A 24608-nucleotide genomic window follows, 5' to 3' on the forward strand; every position below is an offset into this window, starting at 1 on the left:
TACGAATAAATGAATCTTTGTTGCGAATGAATAATTCTACTCCGGCGGAGTAATTTTCAATATTTGGCCATTTACATACCAATTATGCCATTATTTAAATAAAATGATATTTGTTTACGAGATGCTTATTATTTTCAGATTTTTTACATAAATAGTTCAAAATACTTACGAAGTTTTTCTCCGTTCAACGGAAATTTTTAAATACAAAAATGTAAACAAAGAACGGAAAAATAACAAATTTTTATAGCTACAAAAACCAGCCGAATTTTTCCTATCATTTTACCTCTTTTATTTTAGAAAATAACAAAATTGTGAATTCCGATTTAAATTGAAGTTTACGTGAGGTTCTGTTTAATTTTTTTCTGTTGAGAACTTCATCTCTTAATTGAATGTTGGAAAAATCTCGAGAATGGGGGGCGACGGCTCGTCCGCTGTTGCTCACACATAATCGCAGCCGAACAACAAAGTTGCTTCAGATGTATCCGAGCACAGTTCGTCTCTATCAGATTTGAACAATGCTGTACCTGAATTTATGGAGAATTTGAAATCGAGAATGTCAGCTTCCAGTCAATGGTCGTAGTTCCCGAAGATTCTTGTGAGGTTGACGGTGGGACTAGGAACCACAGGTTGCTGCTTGAGAAATCTCAGGTTATCACCGGTGAACAGCCTGGAAATTCTTTAGCTATCACTGATATTCCTAAGAAAAATGTTTACCCTGAAGATCATGAAGGTGAGTTTCTGGTTTTGGTCGATTCGTCTAATGCTGATCCGGAAATGGGAAAATTCGTGATTGACTGTTTTTGTATAAGAAGATTAGAAAAATAAAGGTCGATGGCATTCGACTAATTACACTAAACAGGTATATGCATCACTACAAAAATACAAACACAACATGTATTTTTTTTTTGTACTTGTATGAGCTCAATGTCAAAATAAATAAAAATATTTGTTGATATTTGTCTTTAAAAAAAAGTTATTAATTTCATTTCAAAAAATATGCAGTGATTTTAAATGGAATTTTAAGGGATATGCATGTTTATATACTTACTTTAAGCAGTGTATATGGATCCTATTGGTAAATGTTACAGAGGACCTGGCAATGGACCCAAAAAGCAAGATTTTTGATATCTGGATTAACCTGATTTATGCCACTAAATTTGTATCTTTAGCTACCAAAGTTTGGCTAACGAAAGTGGACCAGGCAACGGGCGTAATACTAAAAATTTTAATATCTGAATTGGCCTGATTTGCGCTCATGTGATGATGTGATTGTTAAATCAAATCGCAAAATAGGTGTGCTATAGATCACAATCGCAAGAAGTTTACCAATTTCAAATCAGAAACATTTACTAAAGTGAACTAATGAATTTAGCTTAATCTGCGATTTTAAAAGCTAATCAAATGATTGTAAAATTAAATCAGACATGTTTTCTTCTAGTATTGATGAAATCTAATAATGTTTTTGAATAATTTTATTTAAAAATAAAAATTTTAAAAAAAGTCTTGGATTTTGCTAATAATTTTTCGATCGTTTTCATTTGTATTGACGATTTTCCTTTTTATTTTGTGGCACAAAATATGTATGTTATTATTTCTTGGATTTTTCTCATAATTTTTTCAATTGTTTTCGTTTGTATTGACGATTTTCCCTTTCATTTTATGTTTATTTTTTTCGAAAACGACATAGAAATATTACTAAACGCAAACAAAACGCGCGGACTCCATTACATACTTAAATAAATTTGGAAATTTTCAAATCGTATGCGATTTGATAATCGTGCGATTGTCATCACATGGGCGTTGGCCTTGGGAACTTGCGCAATACGGGGGATAGTTGAAATCTGGAATTACCTTATTTGTGCTATTAAAGTTCTGTTCTAAACGGATAAAGTTGGGCTAAAGAATGCGGACCAAACAAAGGGCGCAATGCGGAAGATGGTTGAAATGTATTTTTTGTGCAAACAATATTATTTTTTACAAACTTTACAAACATTTTTAATATTTTTATTATACAAATTTCATTTTGTTGCAATAATTTCAAATAAACAAAAAAATTATCAGCTGTTCGATTGCATATACCTGTTTAGTGTACAGTGTTCACTGGGTAGGACATGTTAGTTAGTTAGTTAGTTAGTTAGTTAGTTAGTTAGTTAGTTAGTTAGTTAGTTAGTTAGTTAGTTAGTTAGTAGTTAGTTAGTTAGTTAGTTAGTTAGTTAGTTAGTTAGTTAGTTAGTTAGTTAGTTAGTTAGTTAGTTAGTTAGTTAGTAGTTAGTTAGTTAGTTAGTTAGTTAGTTAGTTAGTTAGTAGTTAGTTAGTTAGTTAGTTAGTTAGTTAGTTAGTTAGTTAGTTAGTTAGTTAGTTAGTAGTTAGTTAGTTAGTTAGTAGTTAGTTAGTTAGTTAGTTAGTTAGTAGTTAGTTAGTTAGTTAGTTAGTAGTTAGTTAGTAGTTAGTTAGTTAGTAGTAGTTAGTTAGTAGTAGTTAGTTAGTTAGTTAGTTAGTAGTTAGTTAGTTAGTTAGTTAGTTAGTTAGTTAGTAGTTAGTTAGTTAGTTAGTTAGTTAGTTAGTTAGTTAGTTAGTTAGTTAGTTAGTTAGTTAGTTAGTTAGTTAGTTAGTTAGTTAGTTAGTTAGTTAGTTAGTAGTTAGTTAGTAGTTAGTTAGTTAGTTAGTCGTTAGTTAGTTAGTTAGTTAGTTAGTTAGTTAGTTAGTTAGTTAGTTAGTTAGTTAGTTAGTTAGTTAGTTAGTTAGTTAGTTAGTTAGTTAGTTAGTTAGTTAGTTAGTTAGTTAGTTAGTTAGTTAGTTAGTTAGTTAGTTAGTTAGTTAGTTAGTTAGTTAGTTAGTTAGTTAGTAGTTAGTTAGTTAGTTAGTAGTTAGTTAGTTAGTTAGTTAGTTAGTTAGTTAGTTAGTTAGTTAGTTAGTTAGTTAGTTAGTTAGTTAGTTAGTTAGTTAGTTAGTAGTTAGTTAGTTAGTTAGTTAGTTAGTTAGTTAGTTAGTTAGTTAGTTAGTTAGTTAGTTAGTTAGTTAGTAGTTAGTTAGTTAGTTAGTTAGTTAGTTAGTTAGTTAGTAGTTAGTTAGTTAGTTAGTTAGTTAGTTAGTTAGTTAGTTAGTTAGTTAGTTAGTTTTAGTTAGTTAGTTAGTTAGTTAGTAGTTAGTTAGTTAGTTAGTAGTTAGTTAGTTAGTTAGTAGTTAGTTAGTTAGTTAGTTAGTAGTTAGTTAGTAGTAGTTAGTTAGTAGTTTAGTTAGTTAGTTAGTTAGTTAGTTAGTTAGTTAGTTAGTAGTTAGTGTTAGTTAGTAGTTAGTTAGTTAGTTAGTTAGTTAGTTAGTAGTAGTTAGTTAGTTAGTAGTTAGTTAGTTAGTTAGTTAGTTAGTTAGTGTTAGTTAGTTAGTCTGGTAGACCTTCTGTCTACCAGACTAGAACACTAACCTACCGGAAGCCACCTAACCTACCCAGCAAAAAAAGTGTGGAAAAAGATATAGAATTTTCATCACCACTAGTAACCCGAAGTGCTTCAAATTCAGGTGAAAAACCTATGAATTTTACATTAGCGTGTCATTGTAGGGATGTTGTTCATTTTTGACAACTTTAAACTACATCTAATCTTATCTTTAGAAGCTGTAAAAAGCGGATATGTGTATGTCAAAAATAAACCACATTCTTTCAATGAAACGCTTATGTAAATTTCATTGGTTTTTCATCAAAATTTGAAGTACTTCGAATATGTTGTTTGTAGTGACTTTTCTACATCTCTTTCCTGATTTTTAACTGTGTTTTCATTTGTAAGGATATGTTTGGTTAATAAAAGCGAAAAGTATACAATTGCATTTTTAGATGTGATTAAGATGTCGTTTATAAAGTATGACATCAATTATTTTTTGCTGGGTACCGGAGGCCAGGATATTGTATCGTATTAAGTTTGATTATGTTATTCACACTTGAAATTCTAGCAAAGATCAGGAAGAAATTTTTGGACAATTTGCTTTATCCAATTTTAGCCATTACATATTTAATAACGGTATCAAATTATTTTTTTTGATATGAGAGCTTATTCATTTTTTAATATTTTAAAGCCAAAGAGCTACTCTTTCCAACGTACATACAGTGAATCAACTAAGTTTTTTGCCTACCTTTTTTAAGAGAATTTTGTTTTTTGTTCATAAATAAAATTAAAAAAAAAACAGGTAAAAAGTAAATTTATGTTTTCCAATTGAAAATAGAGATTGTGTAGAATGGGAAAACCAAGAAAAAATATTAAAATAAAAATTTTGGTGTATTTGTTGTTGCATTTTATTATTTTTCATCAGAATTTGCACGTCAATAAAGTATTTTACATATTGAAATTTCCAGTTAATTTCGTTGGGGTTTTCAAATTATTTTTGAATTGCTTTTTGGAATTTATTGTTTTATTGTTAAAAGGACACGCGTTAAGTATTTTTCAATTGGAATTTTCAAAAATCATATCCTTATTGTGTGAAACTGTGTAGTTATTTGCGTTAAAAATGTTTAAAGGGAAATAATGAGGCAATTCCAATATAAAAATTAGTTTCGATTTTTAGAACAAGTATAAATCAATGAAATTCAATTATGAGATGTTTAATCAATCATTAAAAAATATAAAATATAGAAATTGATGAAATAACACAAAGAATTATTAAAAAAAACACTGAGTTGTCTTTCAAAATCTTTAACTGCCAAAGGAGAGCGAAAGCAAAAACCATTGAAGTCCTCATTCATCTTCTCCAAAGTCCATATACGAACTTAAAAGAACACTATGTTTAAATTTAGACCTCTAAACAGACCTTAGGTTGCTGGGAAACAATATAAAGTGAACTATCTTGTGGTACGGAAAAATAATTAATTTAGATATTTACAAATAGAGGCGGTTCTCATCACCTAAGATCCACAAAAGCAATATTTTTCAGCTAATACATACACTTATATATAGTTAGAACCCAGATCAAGAATAACTATCCAAATCCAACTACGCCTACTGTATTTTATTCATAAAATAAAGCATTCAAAATATGAGGTAGAAAATCAAGATTCTAGCATGTAATAGTTCTATAGTGGTATACGGTGTTATCCCCGGTGTTATACTTAGAGTGGCCAGGATGGGGTTTCCGTAATGTAGGTTTTGTTTATCAATACAAAATGACCAAAAACTCAGAATATTTTTGTTATAATCTATAGATTTATACCCCACTAAAATTTTTTTCTAGGTCCAAATCCATTGATTTCCTAATATATCTTGTATCCAATTCAAAATTACTTATTATTTTCGAAATTAAATCAAAGAAACGATAGATTTCATATTAAATCAAATATTGAAAAATTCTTTTAGGTATATAGGATAATAAATCGGTTAAGAAATGTCCAAACTTAGTCGTTCCACTACTAAAATATCTAAAAAATTTTATTCTAATATATAGGAGTAATAAAAATATTAAATTTTATAAAATAATGCAGCAATATTAAAAAAATGAACAAAAAACCTAAAAAAGCAAAATACTTTATTGACCTTAAAAATTAACAATACGTTCACATTTTATCAAAAATCTCGTTAATTAATATCACGATTTTACTTTTTATGGTAGAAAATTAAAATATAAGATATTCTTTAAAAAATACAACAAACAAATTGCTTTATTTTGCTAAAAATAATTGATCAGAAAAAGTTTTTTCTTAAAATTTATAAAATTTTACATAGGCAAATTACTTAATTGATTCACTGTATATAAAATATCTACAGAAGTAAGCGGGAGTAGTATTTAAAAACTTTAATAAAATTTAAAGTTTCTTGAAAAATAACTTCAATATACAAACACTTTTCGATCTTATAAAAATGTTACATATTTATACAATTCTACAAACTTTCCTTTTAGTTAATAAATATGGAATAATTTTGTAATTAACTTCTCACAATCTTTAAAAAATCACTTCAAACTATCAAAGCATTAATATGAAATTTGCAAAAAAATTTATTTAAAAAAATTGGTCTTGTTCGACTGCTTACACCCAAAGTAAATTAATAAAGTAGCATCACTTGAACAGCTGACTATTTTTTTTAAACTAGATAAATGAAGCAAATTGTCAAAGTTTGTTTTGAAAATTGTTAACATTGTTTACGTCGCCATTTTTAAATTGTGTTTTGCTATTTGTTAAAATTTGTGAAAAGTTGAAAAAGTGAATTAAAAGTGGTTTTAAAGTAGTTTAAAAGTGTAATAAATTGTATAATATATAATAATATAATTAAATCGTTAATATTTTTAACTTAAAAGTAATATTTTTTATTTATGTTTTGTTCACATTGTTGTTCAAGGAAATTTTATTTTGACACAATCTTAAATTATTCCAAAAACAAAATACATGTGGTTGTTGTAGATGACAACAAGAGATGTCGCTACTTTATTAATATACTTTGCTTACACCGATGTTAATTTCTTAGTAAACAAAAAAATTTTACCCTTAACCACAGTGGTAAGTATAATAGCAGTACAAATTTTGTTTTGAAAACATAATTTTTTTCGACCAATTTCGCGCTCGATTGAGCGTTTGGTCCACTGTGGAGTGGGATATCTATAAAAAAAATATTTGAACTCAATAAGTAATGTTTTAGAGTTAAATTTTTTTACATAAGCCCCTTGCATCCCATTATGTAACTATAAATCTCGTAAAGGAAATGGTCTAAGCTTTCTTTAGAGTAAACAAGTAAGAGTGCTATATTCGGCTGTGCCGAATCTTATATACCCTTCACCACAGTGTATTTAAAAAAATTCAATTCTATAAAATTTTAATTTATTTCATTTTCCGTTTATATCATTATTATGGCAATAGCAAAACGAACAACAATAACAACGCTAAACGAAATAAACACACAAAAAAACAAAATACACAAGGCAGTAAAACCAACAGATATCCAAACATACGAAACGAAATACACAAAAAAACAAAAACAAAATACACAACGCAATGAAACCAACAGACATCCAAACATACGAAACTGAATACACCTAAAAACAAAAATAATATACACAAGGCAATGAAACATATGAAACGAAAAACTCATAAAAAAGCAAAAACAAAATACTCAACGCAATGAAACCAACAGCATCCAAACATACGAAACTGAATGCACTAAGAAACAAAAACAATATACACAAGGCAATGAACACACAGCCATCCAAACATATGAAACGAATACTCAATGAATAAGCAGTGTTGTTGTTGTTGTTGCTTATATCAAAGCATGAAAAAAATAGTCTTTTTTATGAAATTTTCAGAGGTTGTCTCGGATTTTTGCTCATATCTCCGGTATTTATGGACCGATTTTGCTGATTTTAAATAGCGATCTTCTCGAAAGCATGTCTAACAGAATTATTGAAGATTTGGATCTCGCCGATATCTGGGGTCCTCTAAAAACTGATTTCAACAAACACACAGACAGACAGACGGACATAGCTTAATCAACTCCGCTACCTACAAGGATCCAGAATATATATACTTTATGGGGTCGGAAAATTATATTATAGAAATTACAAACGGAATGACAAACTTATATAAACCCTTCTCACGAAGGTGAAGGGTATAAAAATAGTGGGAAATTAAGTGCCAAATATTGAAAAATCTTTAAATAAATAATTTTTTTGATAGATATCCCACTCGCATCCCATTATGGGACTATAAATATCTTAAAGTAAATTGTCTAAGCTTTCGTTTGAGCAAAAAAAAAAAAAAAAAAAAATAAAGAAAAAATTGGAGTTTAAAAAAAATGTATTTTAAAAAAATTTGTTGGCAAGTATTTTAGTTCAATGGTTCTTAAGGCTTTCATTCCGGACACCTTTATTTACTCCTACGGCGTAATTCATGGTATTCCACTGGATTTGTCGGATGAGTACATATGTAATACAGCAATTTCTGATGTGAACATAGTTTCATTGAAGCGTTTCTAAGAAGGACAAGGATAGTGGTGTTGATACCCCTACGTTTTCCGTTAAGATAGGTTTTCGTTCTGACAACATCCCGGAGCATAAATTAAATTTGTGATGGAAACTGTGTCAAAAAGTGTTTGTTATGTGGTAGTATATCGCATTCTAGTTGTGACAGAAAGTTATGTCCCAAACGGCGCGAGGAGGATGATTTCTTGAAAATAATGTCCATTAAACGCATCTCGAGGACAGAAGTTATGAAATCTTTCTCTACTAATCGTTTTGACATTTTTAATGAGTATGACGAAAATTTCCCGTCTCTTTCAAGTCCACTCCTGTGAAGGATAGGGACAACGAGGTAAATAAGATTCGTACCAAACGACGATATAATCGTGTAATTTAAGCGAAGCCTCCACCACAATGTCCAGAGTCTAAGATCTAATAAGACTTCCATTGAGTTTTACATCAACAATTATGATGTTGATGTTTGTGTATTTTCTGAAATTTTTAACGTTGACGATACGGATCCTGAATGTAAACTACTTAATTTTAATATGTTCTCCAAAACTCGTCCTGTAATAGTGCCAGATCTAAAAGGATTAATTTTGCCACTAATCTGTATATCAATAATTTGTTTTTGTTTCTATTTATTTTCCACCTAGTCTATCCACTGCATTATGTGCCAGTGAATTACATCGTTTATTATCCTTTTTGGATGGTATGCGCAATGTTATTTTGGCTGGAGATTTCAACGCTCGTCACTCTCTTTGGGGTGATAGTGTTGACTCTCCCCGGGGCAATATGCTCAGTGATGTATTTAGTCGATATGATTTTGTCTATCTTAATGACGGTTCCATCACTTTTTTTCCTCGCCTTGATAATATCAGGGGATCAGTTCTGGATTTGATCTTTGCTAGAATATTTTCTTTAGCGATCAAATGGCACACTTGTCCCATGTGGTCTGGAGGTTCGCATCATTTTCCTATTTTTATTGAGATTGGTGCTGTTTCTGTTGCGCCTGCAAAATTTGTTTCCAAGCGTAAGCTTTTGGAAAATTTACCGTCGTTGAATTTGCAACCTGATGAGGACTTCATTGTGGATTCATTTAGTAATGAAATTGCTACTGCAACCTTTAGTTCCAGCAATTTTATTCCTAAGCCTTGGTAGAATGATAATCTGCTTTATCTCTTTCGGAAACATATTGCTGCGAGTAAAAAAGCTCTGAAATATCCAACTCGGGATAATTTAGAGGAATCTGTTAATGTTTCTGAAGCCTAGAAATTGGCGGCGCGGAAAGCTAGAAGTGAAGACGACAAGAGCAGAATAGGGGAAATTGATAATCTACCGAACACAGCCGCCGCATGGCGTTTTGTTGGCGAATTGGGATAGTGACAACAATGGTTCCTTTTTAAATTACTTGGCCAATCAGGTTCCTTCTAATGTTCGCACAGCTTTTTCTAGATTATTCAGTAATGTTCTCGACTCAAGAAAACGGCCCTTGGCCGAGGAGGTTTAGATCGTGTGACTTACAATATGGTTAAAGCCCTGCCTATTATATCTAAGGCATCTCTTTTACAGGTCTTTAAGGGAAGTTGTCTAAGTCTGATTCTTTTTAATTTATACACGGCCAGCATTCATTCTCTTGAGGATGAATGAACGCTGATTTTTCAGTATGCTGGTCCTTTCATTTGAAAAATACTTTGATCCGGCTGTAGATAATCTTAATAATAAGATTACTCAGTTTCGTTCTATATGCTCTTCTCTCAATTTGCGGTTCAATCCATCCAAAAAAAAAATATGTGTTCTTTGGCAGACGTGCCAATTTTAATATGCAGCTTGCTTTGAATGGCTGTCCTATTACCCATGTTAATTCTCTCAAGTTCCTTGATCTGACCATAAGGAATACTTTGACTGTTAATGAGCATTATGATCGGGTGTTCTCAAAAGATTGCCTAGCATTAAAAGAGATTTGAAACCACAAAATGGCCTGAAATTTTATCGTTCCTTTATTAGGAGTAAAATAGAGTATGCTAGATCAACATCAGCTTATGCTCCAATGTATGTGAATAGGAAAATTCAGACTTTTCAAAATGATACCTGACCAAGCGCAGAAAGAGAGACGCGAAGAAACTGTTATTGTAGTGGTGAGAAAATACTAAAAAAACACTTAGAAAAAATATTGCCTAATTACGCTTGTTATGATCAAATTTCATAACAAGGAAAATAGTAAATTTTACAGATAAAACATATTCAAAGAAAAGAAAAATATATATTTCTTCACAAAGATAAAGTTTTTTATTTAAAATGTGTAAAAAAAGTATTAAAAATACTGTTTTTATGTGTTTTCATTCTTATGCATTAGTAAAATTGTTTTGTAGTGTACGAGTTTTTTTCAAGTAATTCTCTTGTTTACAAATTGTGTTGTTGTTTTTACAAATTGTTTTTGCAATTTTTGAAACAAAGCGACATCAACCTACATTGTTGAATGCTGTTAAGCAACTGAAGATCATTTTTTGTATTTTTACGCTCTTGCTATGAGTTTTGTTTACGATCGGGTAGTGTACGTGTCAATTGCCGAAAATCGTAATTTGAACAATATGAACGCGCAACACTGTTCTACTCCTATTCAGGCCAAAGTAAATTAATAAAGTAGCATCACTTGAACAGCTGACTATTTTTTTTAAACTAGTTAAATGAAGCAAGTTGTCAAAGTTTGTTTTGAAAATTGTTAACATTGTTTACGTCGCCATTTTTAAATTGTGTTTTGCTATTTGTTAAAATTTGTGAAAAGTTGAAAAAGTGAATTAAAAGTGGTTTTAAAGTAGTTTAAAAGTGTTATATATTGTATAATATATAATAATATAATTAAATCCATAATATTTTCAACTTAAAAGTAAAATTTTTTATTTATGTTTTGTTCGCATTGTTGTTAAAGGAAATTTTATTTTGACACAATCTTAAATTATTCCAAAAACAAAATACATGTGGTTGTTGTAGATGTTGTTGTACAACAAGAGATGTCGCTACTTTATTAATATACTTTGATTCAGGCTGTTTACGTTTTGGCTAATGAACTACCACCACAAAGTATACAGAGGTGTCACTTTTGACATTTAAAAAAGTCTAAAATCAGCTTTTGTTTGATTTTGAAATTGTTTGGTGAGAAGAGGTATATAAAATACAGCGTGACGCCTCTGTATACCCTGTGCTACCACCTCACCTCAGATAATCTATCACGCCTCTAAGGAGCTGCTAAAAGTTGCGTGCAGGGTGCACTCATAAGGTGAAGTCAATTCAACAGCTGATCACTCATTTTTTTTATTTGAGGTTGATATAACTGTCCAAGTACACCATTTAGAATTGCCACAACCGAAAAAATATGTACATACAAAAAATTAATAAATAAATTTTATATTCATTTTAATAAAATTTAAAAAAAATTTATGCGAAATACTCAAAAATTGCACAAACTATTTGTCCTAAATATGCATCTATTTTATCAATTATAGGGAAATTTTTACTAATCAATTGAGAGTACAAACATCCCACAATTGTAAATAAAATTATTAAAACTTGATTTTATCATAGATATCTTAATTTTTAACAACTTTCCATGGTAGTGGTTTGGTCACATTTCTATAAAGATCGTTATATATTTCTTATACGACAATAGTAGAGACCTACACGGTATTATAAGTTCCTAATATTGACTGATAAAAAATAATATGTATATAATTTGTATTTTTGCTACTACATACTTACAATTTTGTAATCTAATATTAATTTTTTGTTATTTTAATTGATAATTTATTTACTTTTTTAATAAGTAAATAATAAATAATATTCTAACCTCCTTGTACACAAACAATATTTTTATGTTATTAAAGGTTTATAAAACAAAATTTCCATACAAAATACCGTTTATAAAATAAAAATTTTGTTTGTGAATAAGGGGGCTTACCCTTATTTTTCAACTCATGTATAATTTTTAATAAATTTTATCTTATAATACATATTTACTTTACGTGAAGAGATTTTTGAGCATGTGGGATTGTCTTTTTGTAAGGTAAATTAAAAATAACACGGGGGCAACATGTAAATTTTTTGACAGAAGTATCTACTTTTGTTGTTTTTGTAGAATTGACTCCACCTTATAAGTGCACCCTGGTTGCGTGTTATAATGAAATTAATTAAGTCGGCACCCAAAGTATATTAATAAAGTAGCATCACTTGAACAGCTGACTATTTTTTTTAAACTAGATAAATGAAGCAAGTTGTCAAAGTTTGTTTTGAAAATTGTTAACATTGTTTACGTCGCCATTTTTAAATTGTGTTTTGCTATTTGTTAAAATTTGTGAAAAGTTGAAAAAGTGAATTAAAAGTGGTTTTAAAGTAGTTTAAAAGTGTAATAAATTGTATAATATATAATAATATAATTAAATTGTTAATATTTTTAACTTAAAAGTAATATTTTTTATTTATGTTTTGTTCACATTGTTGTTCAAGGAAATTTTATTTTGACACAATCTTAAATTATTCCAAAAACAAAATATATGTGGTTGTTGTAGATGTTGTTGTACAACAAGAGATGTCGCTACTTTATTAATATACTTTGTCGGCACCCTCTCATACTGTAAATAGTTACTCTCAAGATATATTAATTATATGGTAGTGTCGTCGGCGAATTCAGATATACGGAGCGAATTCATTTTATTTTTCATATATGGAGTTTGACAGCATGCCTACACTTCAAAGTGCCAGCACACTGTCAAACTACATATAAAAAAAATCAAAAGTGTATTAGCAAAAAATAATCAGCTGCTCCGTTAACACTACCTTATAATTAATATACCTTGGTTACTCTTTTGTATATCGCAAATTTAAGAATATTTTTGATTCAATTCCTCCTCTCGGAGAATGTGAGCCCACAAATAAGATCAAAATCATTATTGAGTCATCTTTTAACAAGAATGGAGGTTTGTCGAAGGATGTCGTTGGGCCTCACTATCGTGCTTCGGTTGATTTTTATAGATCGAGACAATTTTCTTTAGTTGCTACTGATCTTGTCACTCTCGTCTTGTCATATATAAAGACAGCAGGATGCAAGCATTCCTTTTAGGTCATGCTTCTTCGAAAATATTTTTTAGTCGCTGAAGCTTCAAATTAGATGCCGCATACAACGCGTGTTGTGTACTTCCACCTTAAAATATCGTTACCGAATTTGGGAAACTTTTGATTTTGTATGTGAGAGAAAGAAATGGTTGATATTTCCTTCTCTTTCTCTCACACACAAAAATCAATAGTTTCCAGTGTTAACCGACACTATCTTGACAAAATACATGGAAAATGTAATTGTTGCCGAACTACCACTACCATTGGCGAAACTAATAAGTCATTTCAACAGCTGATTGTTTTTTGTGTACTTCCACCTTAAAATATCGTTACCGAATTTGGGAAACTTTTGATTTCGTAGGTGAGAGAAAGAGATTGTTGTTATTTCTTTCTCTCACACACAAAAATCAATAGTTTCCCCAAAAAAGTTTTCCACTGTGAACCGGCACTATCTTGACAAAAAAAATGGAAAATGTTATTGTTGCCGAACTGCCACCACCATTGCGAAACTAATAAGGTGAAGTCCATCAACAGCTGATTGTTTTTTTTTGTGTATGGAAACTTTGAACGACGCTGTCAAACTATAGATATAGAAAAATTCTCTCCCAAAACCGACGCTTTCAAACTCCATATATAAACAATTTAATGAATTCGCCGCAAAATGAAATGACATTACCTTACCCGTGTCTATATTAGACAAATATTTATTACGCTAAACGTCAAATTGTTATCATAATAAAAAATTATCAGGTGCATATAGCATTTATTAGCGTTATAGCGTCGTTTTGACAGTGTTGTCTAAACAATTTCATAAATTCGCCGCAAAATGAAATGACTTCACCTTATAGTCTATTCGCCTTAGCAACCACCTTATGTGAATTTACCTTGGTTAAAATGTCATTAACAGTTCGAATCAAGGCGAATTCAGATAAGGTGGTGTTATTCAATCAGCTGATAATTTTTTTTCTTAATTCGCCTGGTTTACGTAGCTGTCAAAGTTTGTTATTGTTTACATTTTTATATTTAAAAATTTCCGTTAAACGGAGAAAAACTTCCTTAATATTTTGAATTATTTATGTAAAAAATCTGAAAATACCAAGCATCTCGTAAACAAATATCATTTTATTTAAATAATGGCATAATTGGTATGTATACAAATATGTTATTTAGGAAAAATATTTTTTTCTATTAAATGTTAACATATTAAACAATATTGTTTTATATTTTATATTAACATTGTGTAGATAACGTGATTAACTAAAAAAAATCTCTTCCGGAACACTTTATATAAAGAAACACATATGAAGAATTTAGCCGAACAGCGGCAGCTTACTTTTACATATGGCTTAATTTTGAAATCTATTAAATGTTAACAAATTAAACAATATTGTTTTATATATACACTATGTAGATAAAGAGATTAACTAAAAAAGTCTGTTCCGGAACGCTTTATATAACAAAACCCATATGAAGTATTTACCCGACCGGCGGCTGCTACATTATGCCCAAATATTGAAAATTACTCCGCCGGAGTAGAATTATCCATTCGCAACAAATATTCATTCATTAGTAATATAATATTTTCATGAATATGTACTTTTTATTGTTTATTTTTCACAAAAAATTAAGTTTTATTTAACTTCAGGCACTCACTTAAATTTTGCAAATTAATCTGCCGGAATAGATTTTCTCGTTTGAAAGAAACATTATTCAATTCAGAATATATTTTCTTCACAAATTTTAATATCTTTATTTTTAATAAAATATAAAAATTTTTCATGAAATGATTTCGCCGTACTTATGGTTTTTGACATCTACGTAAACCAAATGCAAAAACAAAATACTTGTAAAATGTTGTTGTTGCAGAACTGCCACCACCTTATTTGAATTCGCCTTGGTTCGAATTGTTTGTCATCTTTACGCTAATCTATATTTTCGTGATTGTGTTAATTTTACTTCTCCAAGATTTCATCACAGAATTCTTCAATACGACAAATAAGGCAGGATCCAAATCCTCCTTTTTTGTCAAATTTTAAACAAGATGGTTTGGCAACACATACATTATACAACGGATCTAAATTTCAAGGGTTTCAAAAGTCACAGGGAAATTCCTATGATGTTGAAGTAATTTTGCAGGTACTAAGTATTAGATTTACATTTGTATCACAGATAACCAGATAAGAAACCATTGACAGCTGTCAAAAAAGTAAATTCGAACCGTATGGTTTTGTTTAGATTTTTTTTACCATTTTTGAGTTTCGCCATTAGGTAAAATTTTAGAGCAAAAGAAAAAATAAAATGTATTAAAAAATCGATGAGTGTGTGAGATGAGCTGTATGATTGTTTTCATCGCTCGTTTGAAAAAAAATAGCAAAAAATGTAAACATCGAAGAAATTGTATGTGAAGAAGAATTGCAAAAAAATAAGGTATTAAAAAGAAAACAATTATTTTATTAAATATTTGCTTAGATTCTAATTAAAAGTGTACTGGATTTGTTTTTTAATTATTCCTTAATGTTCTTTCATTATAAAACACTTTTCAATACACTATCAACACCACAAACAAATTTTTTGACTTGCATGTACAGTAAAACCCGTTTATTTGATTTCAACGCATATGTTTTGAAGTTCGATATAAAAAAGGATAAATGCATAAAATATTATTCATGGGACTAAATAGTAATTCGTTTTAACCAAGAATTCTTTATAAAATATGTTTTTGTATCAAAATAGTTATCAAAATTCCGGTAATTAAGATGAGTTCGTAAAGAGCAAAAGAAGTTATAAATGGGTTTGACTGTAATGCAATTTGTTTTTTATATTTGAAAAAAATTAAGTGTAAGGTGAAGAGAGATGGAAATATATATTTATATATTTGTCCCTCTTTTAAATCTACCGTGGTTCATTTTACATTTTCTTTTGTTGATTTTTCGTAAAATTTTTTTTGTTTGCCTCCGCCATATTACTAAAATCAGCTGATTCCAGTCTATGAGTAGTCTATGATTTGTATCAACAAACATGAACCGTTTATTTTGAAAGTGGTATGAGTCCACTTGTTTTATAAACCAAACGATATTGATGCGATATCACTTGGGTGATAAAAACTATAATATGTGATAGTCGTTCTTTTAAATATTTTTTAAATATTTTTTTATTTTAGCCCATATCCCTATGAATAAAATAAGATATGAAACGTTGAAACCAGATAAAAACTGACAGAAATAGAATTTTTTTCGTAAAATCAAAAATTTACCAAATCTCTCATTTTTAAAGTAAATTATCAATTTGAATAATAAAGCTTATATTTGTGTTGCATATCTTAAGTTGATATTTTACTTCAGGAAAGAGAGATTTGGTAAATATTTGTTTTTACGAAAAAAAAATTATATTTCTGTCAGTTTTTATCTGATTTCAAGGTTTCATACCTTATTTTATTCATAGAAATATGGGCTAAAATAAAAAAATATTTAAAAAAATAAGTTTCCTAATAAAATGTGGGTCAAAATTATGGTGAATCGTAAAACAATTGAAAAAAAATATAAAAATTTGTATTTAGATCTAAATATTTTACACATTTCCTTAAGAAATATAAAAGTGTGTGTACTTTTTGAAAAGTACAAAGGAAACTCTTTCCAAAACAGCTGGAAAATACTAAATCGGTTAAGAAATTTTTGAGATATATTTTTTCTGGTCTGTCTAGTCAACAAAAAGCGTTTTTATCCAATATCTTCCGATTTTTAGGGTATATTGAAGATTCTAAAAATGGTACTGTAATCTACTCTGCTAGACCTACTAACTTCACTAGGTCTCGCGATTAGTGTATTGATTTTTTGTTATTTTGTCACACCGCGTTATTGATTCAAAACTGTAGCACATTTATAATCATATTGGCAATAAAATATTCTTATATGAAATATTTATGAATATTGCACCTCGGGATGATTAAATACCCTATATTTAAGGACCCATTTGGTTCCAGTTGGTATTGAGTTGCCTAAGTACATATAGCAAACATTTTGGGTTTTTTACCAAATTATTTTTTTTAGCATTTTACAACCATTTTATGCAGCGATTTAAAATTCTGAAGAAATAAATCGTTAATCTATCAATCATAATATAATTTATAAACATTTGATACCAATTTGATCAATGTTATATAAGAATATTTCCTTAATAGATCCAAAATTTCTAAATCTCGCGATATATCATTGAGCGTCAGTGTCGGCGGGGTCATCTTGATTTCCTCCGTCCGTGCTCTGCGGGGGTTTGGGGTCGAGTTTGTCGTCACCCCGATAGACGCGCAGCTTTATACTATCAAATCCGTAGTACACTTTGCCTTGCCTCTGTCGGAGTAACGGCAACGATTCCTTGTTCAGGACCACGACCTTCCTTCCTGTATGCACCTTCAGGGTCAGAAACTTTGACTACCTTCCAATTTTGGGTTGGTAGGTCTGGGTTTCCGCTCTGAAGGTACGCCAGAATAGCCTCAGGGTTATGGGGCTCCGCCGGAATAACAGCGATTGATCTAGGTCTACGAGGTATCTCGTTGACCGGGATCACATCGAGCTTCGCGCCGGGCCACACTTCCCCAAGGGAGGTAACCGCTAGTTTGAGCAGGTGTGCTGAGCGTTCGTTGGTACACGCTAGTAGTTTGATGTGGCCCTGATACCAGCCTACATCATCGTTTTGAGGAGATGGACCTGGATTATCCTGTAGGATTTTCCAATAGACCTCCAACATCTTTTGACGGATTATCACCCATTTGTCCTGGGAGATGGCACCGTCACTAACGCTCTTGTCAACAATGGCCCTAACCAGCGGGTTCTTAGCGACTTCACTGTAGGGTCTGTTGACAATCCGAGTCTCTGTTTGCTTAAGACGTTTAGTCTTAGGCTGTGAGGTTTGCTGGAGAAGATGTTCTTCCTCCGAACGCTGCCGTTTAGGTCCTGCAGATGAAGCTTGGTCCGCTACATCTGGGTTCGATTGAGGGTTGGAACACTCCGGCTCAGCCAGGAGGGCCTTGGCCCAATCTAGTGACGATTTCTCGTCGTTCGTGAGCGCATCGACCGACTTGGTTCCAAGACGATCAATCAATCGCAAGGCGGCACGCCTTTGTACGAAAGCCTTCCTTGAGGGATCTTTGCGACAAGGGGGGTTTTCGAGAGCCGTGAGGGCGGAAGAGGGAGCAGTGGTTGGACCCGACATCGAGTTCGACGGTCCGACCAGTCCGGGAGTCGCAGGGGTCACTGCTTGGTCCGCAGTGACCGGAGTAGGGGCGATTGCTGGCGTACCAGCGAAGGCTAAAGCAGCAGTTGAGGTGCTAGCCACGACGGGCGAGACATCCTCGCTGCGTTCAACCGGGCTATCACCAGAAGGTTGAATAGCCGGTTGTTTGCAGTCCACCAGCTTGGGTTTCCCCAGCTGGTTTTCCGCGGGTTGTTTTTGTTGATTTTGTTTTTCATTTAAGGAATTAAGCATTAAGTTCCCACGAGTGAGCACGTAAGGGGATGGACGACCCACGCAGTGACGGCGTACGTGGGCTAGGCTAAGAGTTACAACCGATCCGTACTCTGGCATCGGAGGGGAGCTGTTAGCGACTAGTCTTCTTTAACCATTGACTAGCCATTCAGATTATCGGCACTGCTACCAACCACCTTAATCTTACAAGTGGGGGATAAGGAAGAGGGGGAGGGAAAGGAATAAGATAGGATTGGAAAACGTGGGAGAGGGGAAGACAGTTTTGGTCCGCGGATTGAAGTATGAGACAAGAGAGAGAATACTAACACAACAAGTGACCATTTGCCACGAAATGTATCATTGTCATGTTACTTATTCCTTTACCATTCCAATCTCTACGAGACCGTTTTTCAAAAACGTATCAACGTAGGTATGAGAATGGGCTCTCGTGCAACAGTATCAATCTAACTATGACAGACCCAATAGACCATTTGTAACAAATGTATCGTGTTAGGTCTGCCTTAGCTCGAGCTACCAGCGGTGTTGGGACCATTAGTTCCAATGTATCGCACCACCGATGATAGCTCCCCCTATCCGCCACCTGGGACGCGTCCGATGGGAGAACTGACAACTCCACACGGAATTTGTTGTCAGATTGTTGTTTACCTGGAAAAAATATTAAAAATCTCATTTGAAGTTTATCTCCAATGTCACTAGATATAATCCTAATTAAAACCTCGGACTATTCACCAATTAAGGGCATAATTTTTCAATATTGTTTCAACTTATTTCAAATAGCGCGATATAATTATGAAACAATTTTTTATGGTTAGTTTTGTATAAAAAGACCTAATAACGTTATTTTATACACATCATTTACCGAATTTGGACTTCGTTCTTATATTTGCCATCAATCATGTTTTTCTAACTTATTTTTATAATAAAATAAAAATAAAAACCAACACAAGGTGCGCTATATTTTTCAGCAGTACTTTATAATATGTATGGTTACTGAAGATAGCTTCGACAAATTTCGTAAAATTTCATTTGCTTAAGCAAAGAGCAATACTGACCTGGAATCAATCAATTGTTTGTTTATTGTGCACAAAGAAAATAAGGAAAAAATTAAAAGGGACAATTGTTTTGAATGCACGTAAGTACATTTTAACCACTTAAAAGTTTTCTCGGATTTTCTTAAGCACTTGATATTATTTTCGTTCGGTTTTCGGGGCGTTGCACCATCCATAGCAATTTAATACTAAAATTCGTTTATCTGGGAAACTATTGGAGTTAGAATCTTAAAATTTTACACAAAGACCTTTAACAACCGTTTCAATATTTGGGAGAAAAATAAGCGAACTTCCAAAAAGAGGCTTTTCACCTTCCATATGAATTAAATACAATAATTTGTTTATCTGATAAACTATCTGAGAAAAATAGGCGGAATTTCATAATGGGGGCTTGGCACCTTCCATATGAATTAAATACAATAATTCGTTTATCTGATAAACTATTAGAGCAAAAATTCTCAAAATTTTGCACGAACAACTTTGACATTTGGGTAATAAATTGGCGGAGTTGATTTTAAGGGCGTGGGACTTCCCATATGAATTAAATACAAAAATTCGTTTATCTAGAAAACTATTGCAGCTAGAATATTTAATTTTTGTACGAAGAACTTTAACATCCATGTGAATATTTGGGAGAAAAATGGTGGACTATCATTAGGGCGCATTCGTACTTCCCTTATAAATTAAATAACAAAATCGTTTATCCGAGAAACTATCCGAACTAAAATTCTAAATTTTGCACGAACAAGCTTGACATCCATATAAACATTTGGGTAATAATTTAGGAAAAAATGGGTGGACTTTTATAGGAATTTTGGCACCTCCCATATGAATCAAATACAAAATTCATATATCTGGGAAACTGTTAGAGCTAGAATATTAAAAAATCTTAAAGTGGTTTTCTTATTTATATTGATTTTAGAGTAACAAAGCACATTCGGTATAGCTAGTAGTCTATATATCATGAGATTTCATTTTAAATATAATTTATATTTCATTCAAGGCCAAGTTCTTACATTTTTAAATTTTGAAGATAAACATTTTAAAAATAATTTTTATAAATTTAAAGTATTTTCAGAAAATTCGAAATTTCGGAAATTTTTAAAAACGAGTGCTCTAGCTAGTGTAAATTATTTTTTAAATAAAATTATTTTATAATTTTTTCTTAAAATTTCTTTCATGCAAAAATGAACTCGTACCAATTTTATAATAAACATTTCTTTTAAATAGTTATCTAGCGGAAAAATCTTTTTATTTTTTTATTAAAAAAAAAATCATATTTAATAGTATGTACGTAAGTAACTTTTGGTAACTCCACTTTTAAAATAAACGGTTAATATTATATTTATTTTATAAGCTGTACTTATTCATAATATATATGTATACGTTTTTAATTTTAGCATATCGACGTGGATAATTCCTTTTTATGTGGTTATTTAAAAATTAGCGGTTTAACTTTTGAATTTCCTACATTAACAACGTTCTTTGATGGAGAAATTATATCTCAGAAATATCCTTTTCTGACAAGAAAATGGGATGCTGATGAAGAAACGGATAAAGCGCATTGGGTAACTAATAAAATAAATGACAATATGGACATACCTATGCGACAAAAATAAATAATTTTTTCTGAAAGGTGGTTCCAAGTACAACAAGAACCTTTTTTTGAAATTTGCCAAACACCTGCAACAACAGTCATCTCTTTCATTGCTATGATAATATGACTATTAGCTTACTCAATGTAATGTACAATTACCCAAAAACCTTAAGAGACAATTTCGTTTCGACATGTTTTCTCATGCTCCTTTAGCAATTTCTCGATTTCCAATTTTATTTTACATTTTTGTAATATTCATGGAAACATTGCGAAATTGGAATCAGTAAATTGGAATTTTCACAGTATGTTCTGTATGTCTGGAGGAAAAAATAGACCATTTTTTATTTCGAAATTGCAAGTGGGCGAGATGTCACGCCCACTTACTAAATAAGTCGTATATCTCGGAAACTAGTACAACTGGAGTCCTAAAATTTTGCATGAACAACTTTGAAACCTACATTCAGAGAAACAAATATTAGACTCATTGATATTTTTCTTAATTTAATAAACGTCTTTACATAGAGCTCTTTATACACTGGATCTAAACATTCAATTCACTAGTTATTTATCCTGTGATTTGGTAGGAAATTTTTGTAAAAATAGTAAGTTATTTAAACGCTTATGTTTCCCATTTGTGCAAGTGGGCAAGTTTATTCGACTTTTTTTATGAAACCCCTGTTCAAATTCTGTGCAATTACAATATTTGCAAACATTTTAAAACAATGTCAAACGAAATTAAAAAATAAAAAATTATTTAAATAAAAAATTATAAAAAAATAAGTTTAAATGTGATAATTGCGCAATATTATCCCCGCAGTATATTAGCTTTTATCATTCGATTGGGATTTATAGATTAGGATTACATCACATTTCTTTCTTTAGGGAATTGACTCAGCAAATCTTCTGCGTTAAAACCCCTTGAGAATGGACCAGTTTCAATTTATCCTTCCCTTGTACCTATTTTATTTCTTTCTTGTTTTCTTTTAATGTTCTGGTTTCTCTGTCTTTGAATCTTCAGTCTCTTTTAAGGGAATCATAATGGACCATATGGCCTCCGAGTGACAACAACCACACCTTTTTATGGCTTATAAACCTTCTTCAACTAAACCTAAGGACACAATTATTGCTTCAAAATCAGTTGAAATGATAACCTATATAATAATTACTTATTAACATAATTTCTACAATCACAACACAAATTTCTTATAAACTTTTTTACCCTTTTTCCAACTTACTAACGACTTTTCAAAAAATACCAGCAAACTTCGATAAGTTTTTTGAGAGAGATATGACATTACCTTCATATTTTTATAATGCTTTACACCCAATGTTGCCATTTCGGTGCTTTTCGTGTATTTTTTGGTGCATTTTAGCTTCGTATAAATGTTGGTCTACACAAGGAAATTTTAGTTGAGAAACTTTTTCTTAAATGTGGAAGTGCACAACACGCGTTGTACGCGGTAACGCGTTATAGGTTTCTGTCAAAAAAGTTGAAATATGTAGTTGATTTTCATTTAACAAGTTACACAGTGTTGTTTTGGCGCTTTGGCAATAAGAATAAACTAAAATGAAATGAATTTCACCACTATGAAAGAAAAATATTAAAAAAATAAACATTAATAATCTTAAAATCATTAAAAGATCGAAATGACGCATGGTGTGTAACTTGCAGTATAAGCGCGAAAAGTTTGAAAAGCGTGGAACACGTTGCCGCCTCAACTCATATTGTGTACTTCCATCTTAATTCTCTTTTAAAGTTGCGTTTGGTTAAGTTGATAGGAGGATGTATCTACATCAGACGTCGGCGCTAGTATTGTTCTGACAACGAAGATTTTCGGAAAATTACATGTACACAACACGATCGCAGACGAACTTCTAAACAAGAGCATCAAAAATACAAATATTTTATTTAGTTGCTTGACAGCATTCAACAAAGCAGGCTGATGTCGCTTTGTTAAAGAAATTGCAAAAACAACTTAAAAAAACAAAAACAACTTGCAAAAACAAGATCATAATTTACAAAAACAACATACACCCTAAATAATTTTCTAGAATGCATAACAATGAAAGTTAATAAGATCATTCTTATTTAATATTTTTTTGGACATTTTAATTTGAAATGTTGTTTCTATCTGATGAAATTATTATTCTTATGTACATTGATTACATTTTGTTAATAAATATTAGCATTTTACAGTAATGCAATTTAATCTTCAAAATTAAAAATGACCAAATATTTTTTTCAGTGCAATTTCATTGAAAAAATGCCAACAGTGTGAGTGTAGTGGTGATTTTTTTATCTGCCTCTCTATACGCCGGTAAATGATCTACATCAAATCCAAAGAAATACACCTAGGCCACTATCAGGCATGTTGTGCGCTCCTTTTCATGGAAAATGTTTGTCTACACATAAAAACATTTCTTTCAACTACTATGTGTTAATTGCATTGATTTGTTTTTGTACGAATGAGAAGAATAACAAGTTTTTGAGTACGAGAAACTTCGTAACTTTCTTTCTCATTCTCTCACACACAAAATCAAAAGTTTCCCAAAAAAAGTTTTCTTGTGTAGATCAGCACTAACAGGAGACTTTTAAAAATACCCGGACAAATAAACCGGGTACTTATAGTGCCTTTTGCAATTTCTCACGGTGCTTTTTAAAAATAATATGCATTTTTTAAATTTATCTTAATTTTTTACAAATTCTTTAGAAGTCCTTTATTACTTTGTATTCAATTATGAATTATTCGCCCCTATTATCGTTTTCGACATCAATTTTAATTAGCTCTCGATAGAAATTGAGTTTTGTGACGATTCAATCTTGGTTTTGACTCGTGATAAAAAATACATATAACTTTAGTAGGTATTGTAAATATATTGCATTTTTCAAACTTGAATGGAACTATACCACTTTCAAAAACAAATTTCTAATTATCCTTTTTATTAAACAGTTTAAAGATCACATATACATAGTAATTCCTAAACCCATTGTTTGGAAAGTGGATATACCACTTTATAAGAGTGCAGTCAAAAACACAAAATACTTGTAATGAACACAAAAAACTTCACAATTATGAAATAGAAACCATATAGTAGTATACATATGTACATATAGGCGAAACTGAAGAACCCAGCGGTAAATGAAACAAAGTACTTATATAATATTCGATGACATCAGTTTGACGTTCTAAGCAAGCAATCTAAGTACTTAGAGTGCAATGTATACGTAATCTAACATATCATGCACTTTAATTATAACATAGATTACGATTTAAGCAGAGAGTTAGCTGCCTTTTTATGTTGTTTTTTGTTTTTATGTCTTTAAAAAAAAAAAAAAAAAAAAAAACAGAACTAAAGTACCGTTTTATTTCTCTTTTGTATACTACATGAAAAGAAGAATATTTTTGTTTCAGTTAAAAGTGAAGTTGTGTTTTGTTAAAAATGTTATTTTA

At 30.9% G+C, this 24608-nt stretch overlaps 1 protein-coding gene across 1 annotated transcript in view; it reads left to right on the forward strand.

Moving 5' to 3' along the window:
- The first annotated feature begins 570 nt into the window (after nt 1–570).
- Nucleotides 571–24608, forward strand: part of LOC119599703 (glucose-induced degradation protein 4 homolog) — a 29816-nt gene continuing 5778 nt past the window's right edge. Inside the window, exons 1-3 of the mRNA XM_037949598.1 lie at nt 571–730; nt 14984–15168; nt 20960–21127. Coding sequence (XP_037805526.1) covers nt 571–730; nt 14984–15168; nt 20960–21127 — 513 coding nt within the window. The remainder of the gene's footprint in view (nt 731–14983; nt 15169–20959; nt 21128–24608) is intronic.

This window comes from Lucilia sericata, unplaced genomic scaffold (genome assembly GCF_015586225.1).
Source record: "Lucilia sericata isolate MDLA Ls3-8-SP2 unplaced genomic scaffold, ASM1558622v1 Contig000085F_arrow, whole genome shotgun sequence".
NCBI classification, from domain to species: Eukaryota; Metazoa; Arthropoda; class Insecta; order Diptera; family Calliphoridae; genus Lucilia; species Lucilia sericata.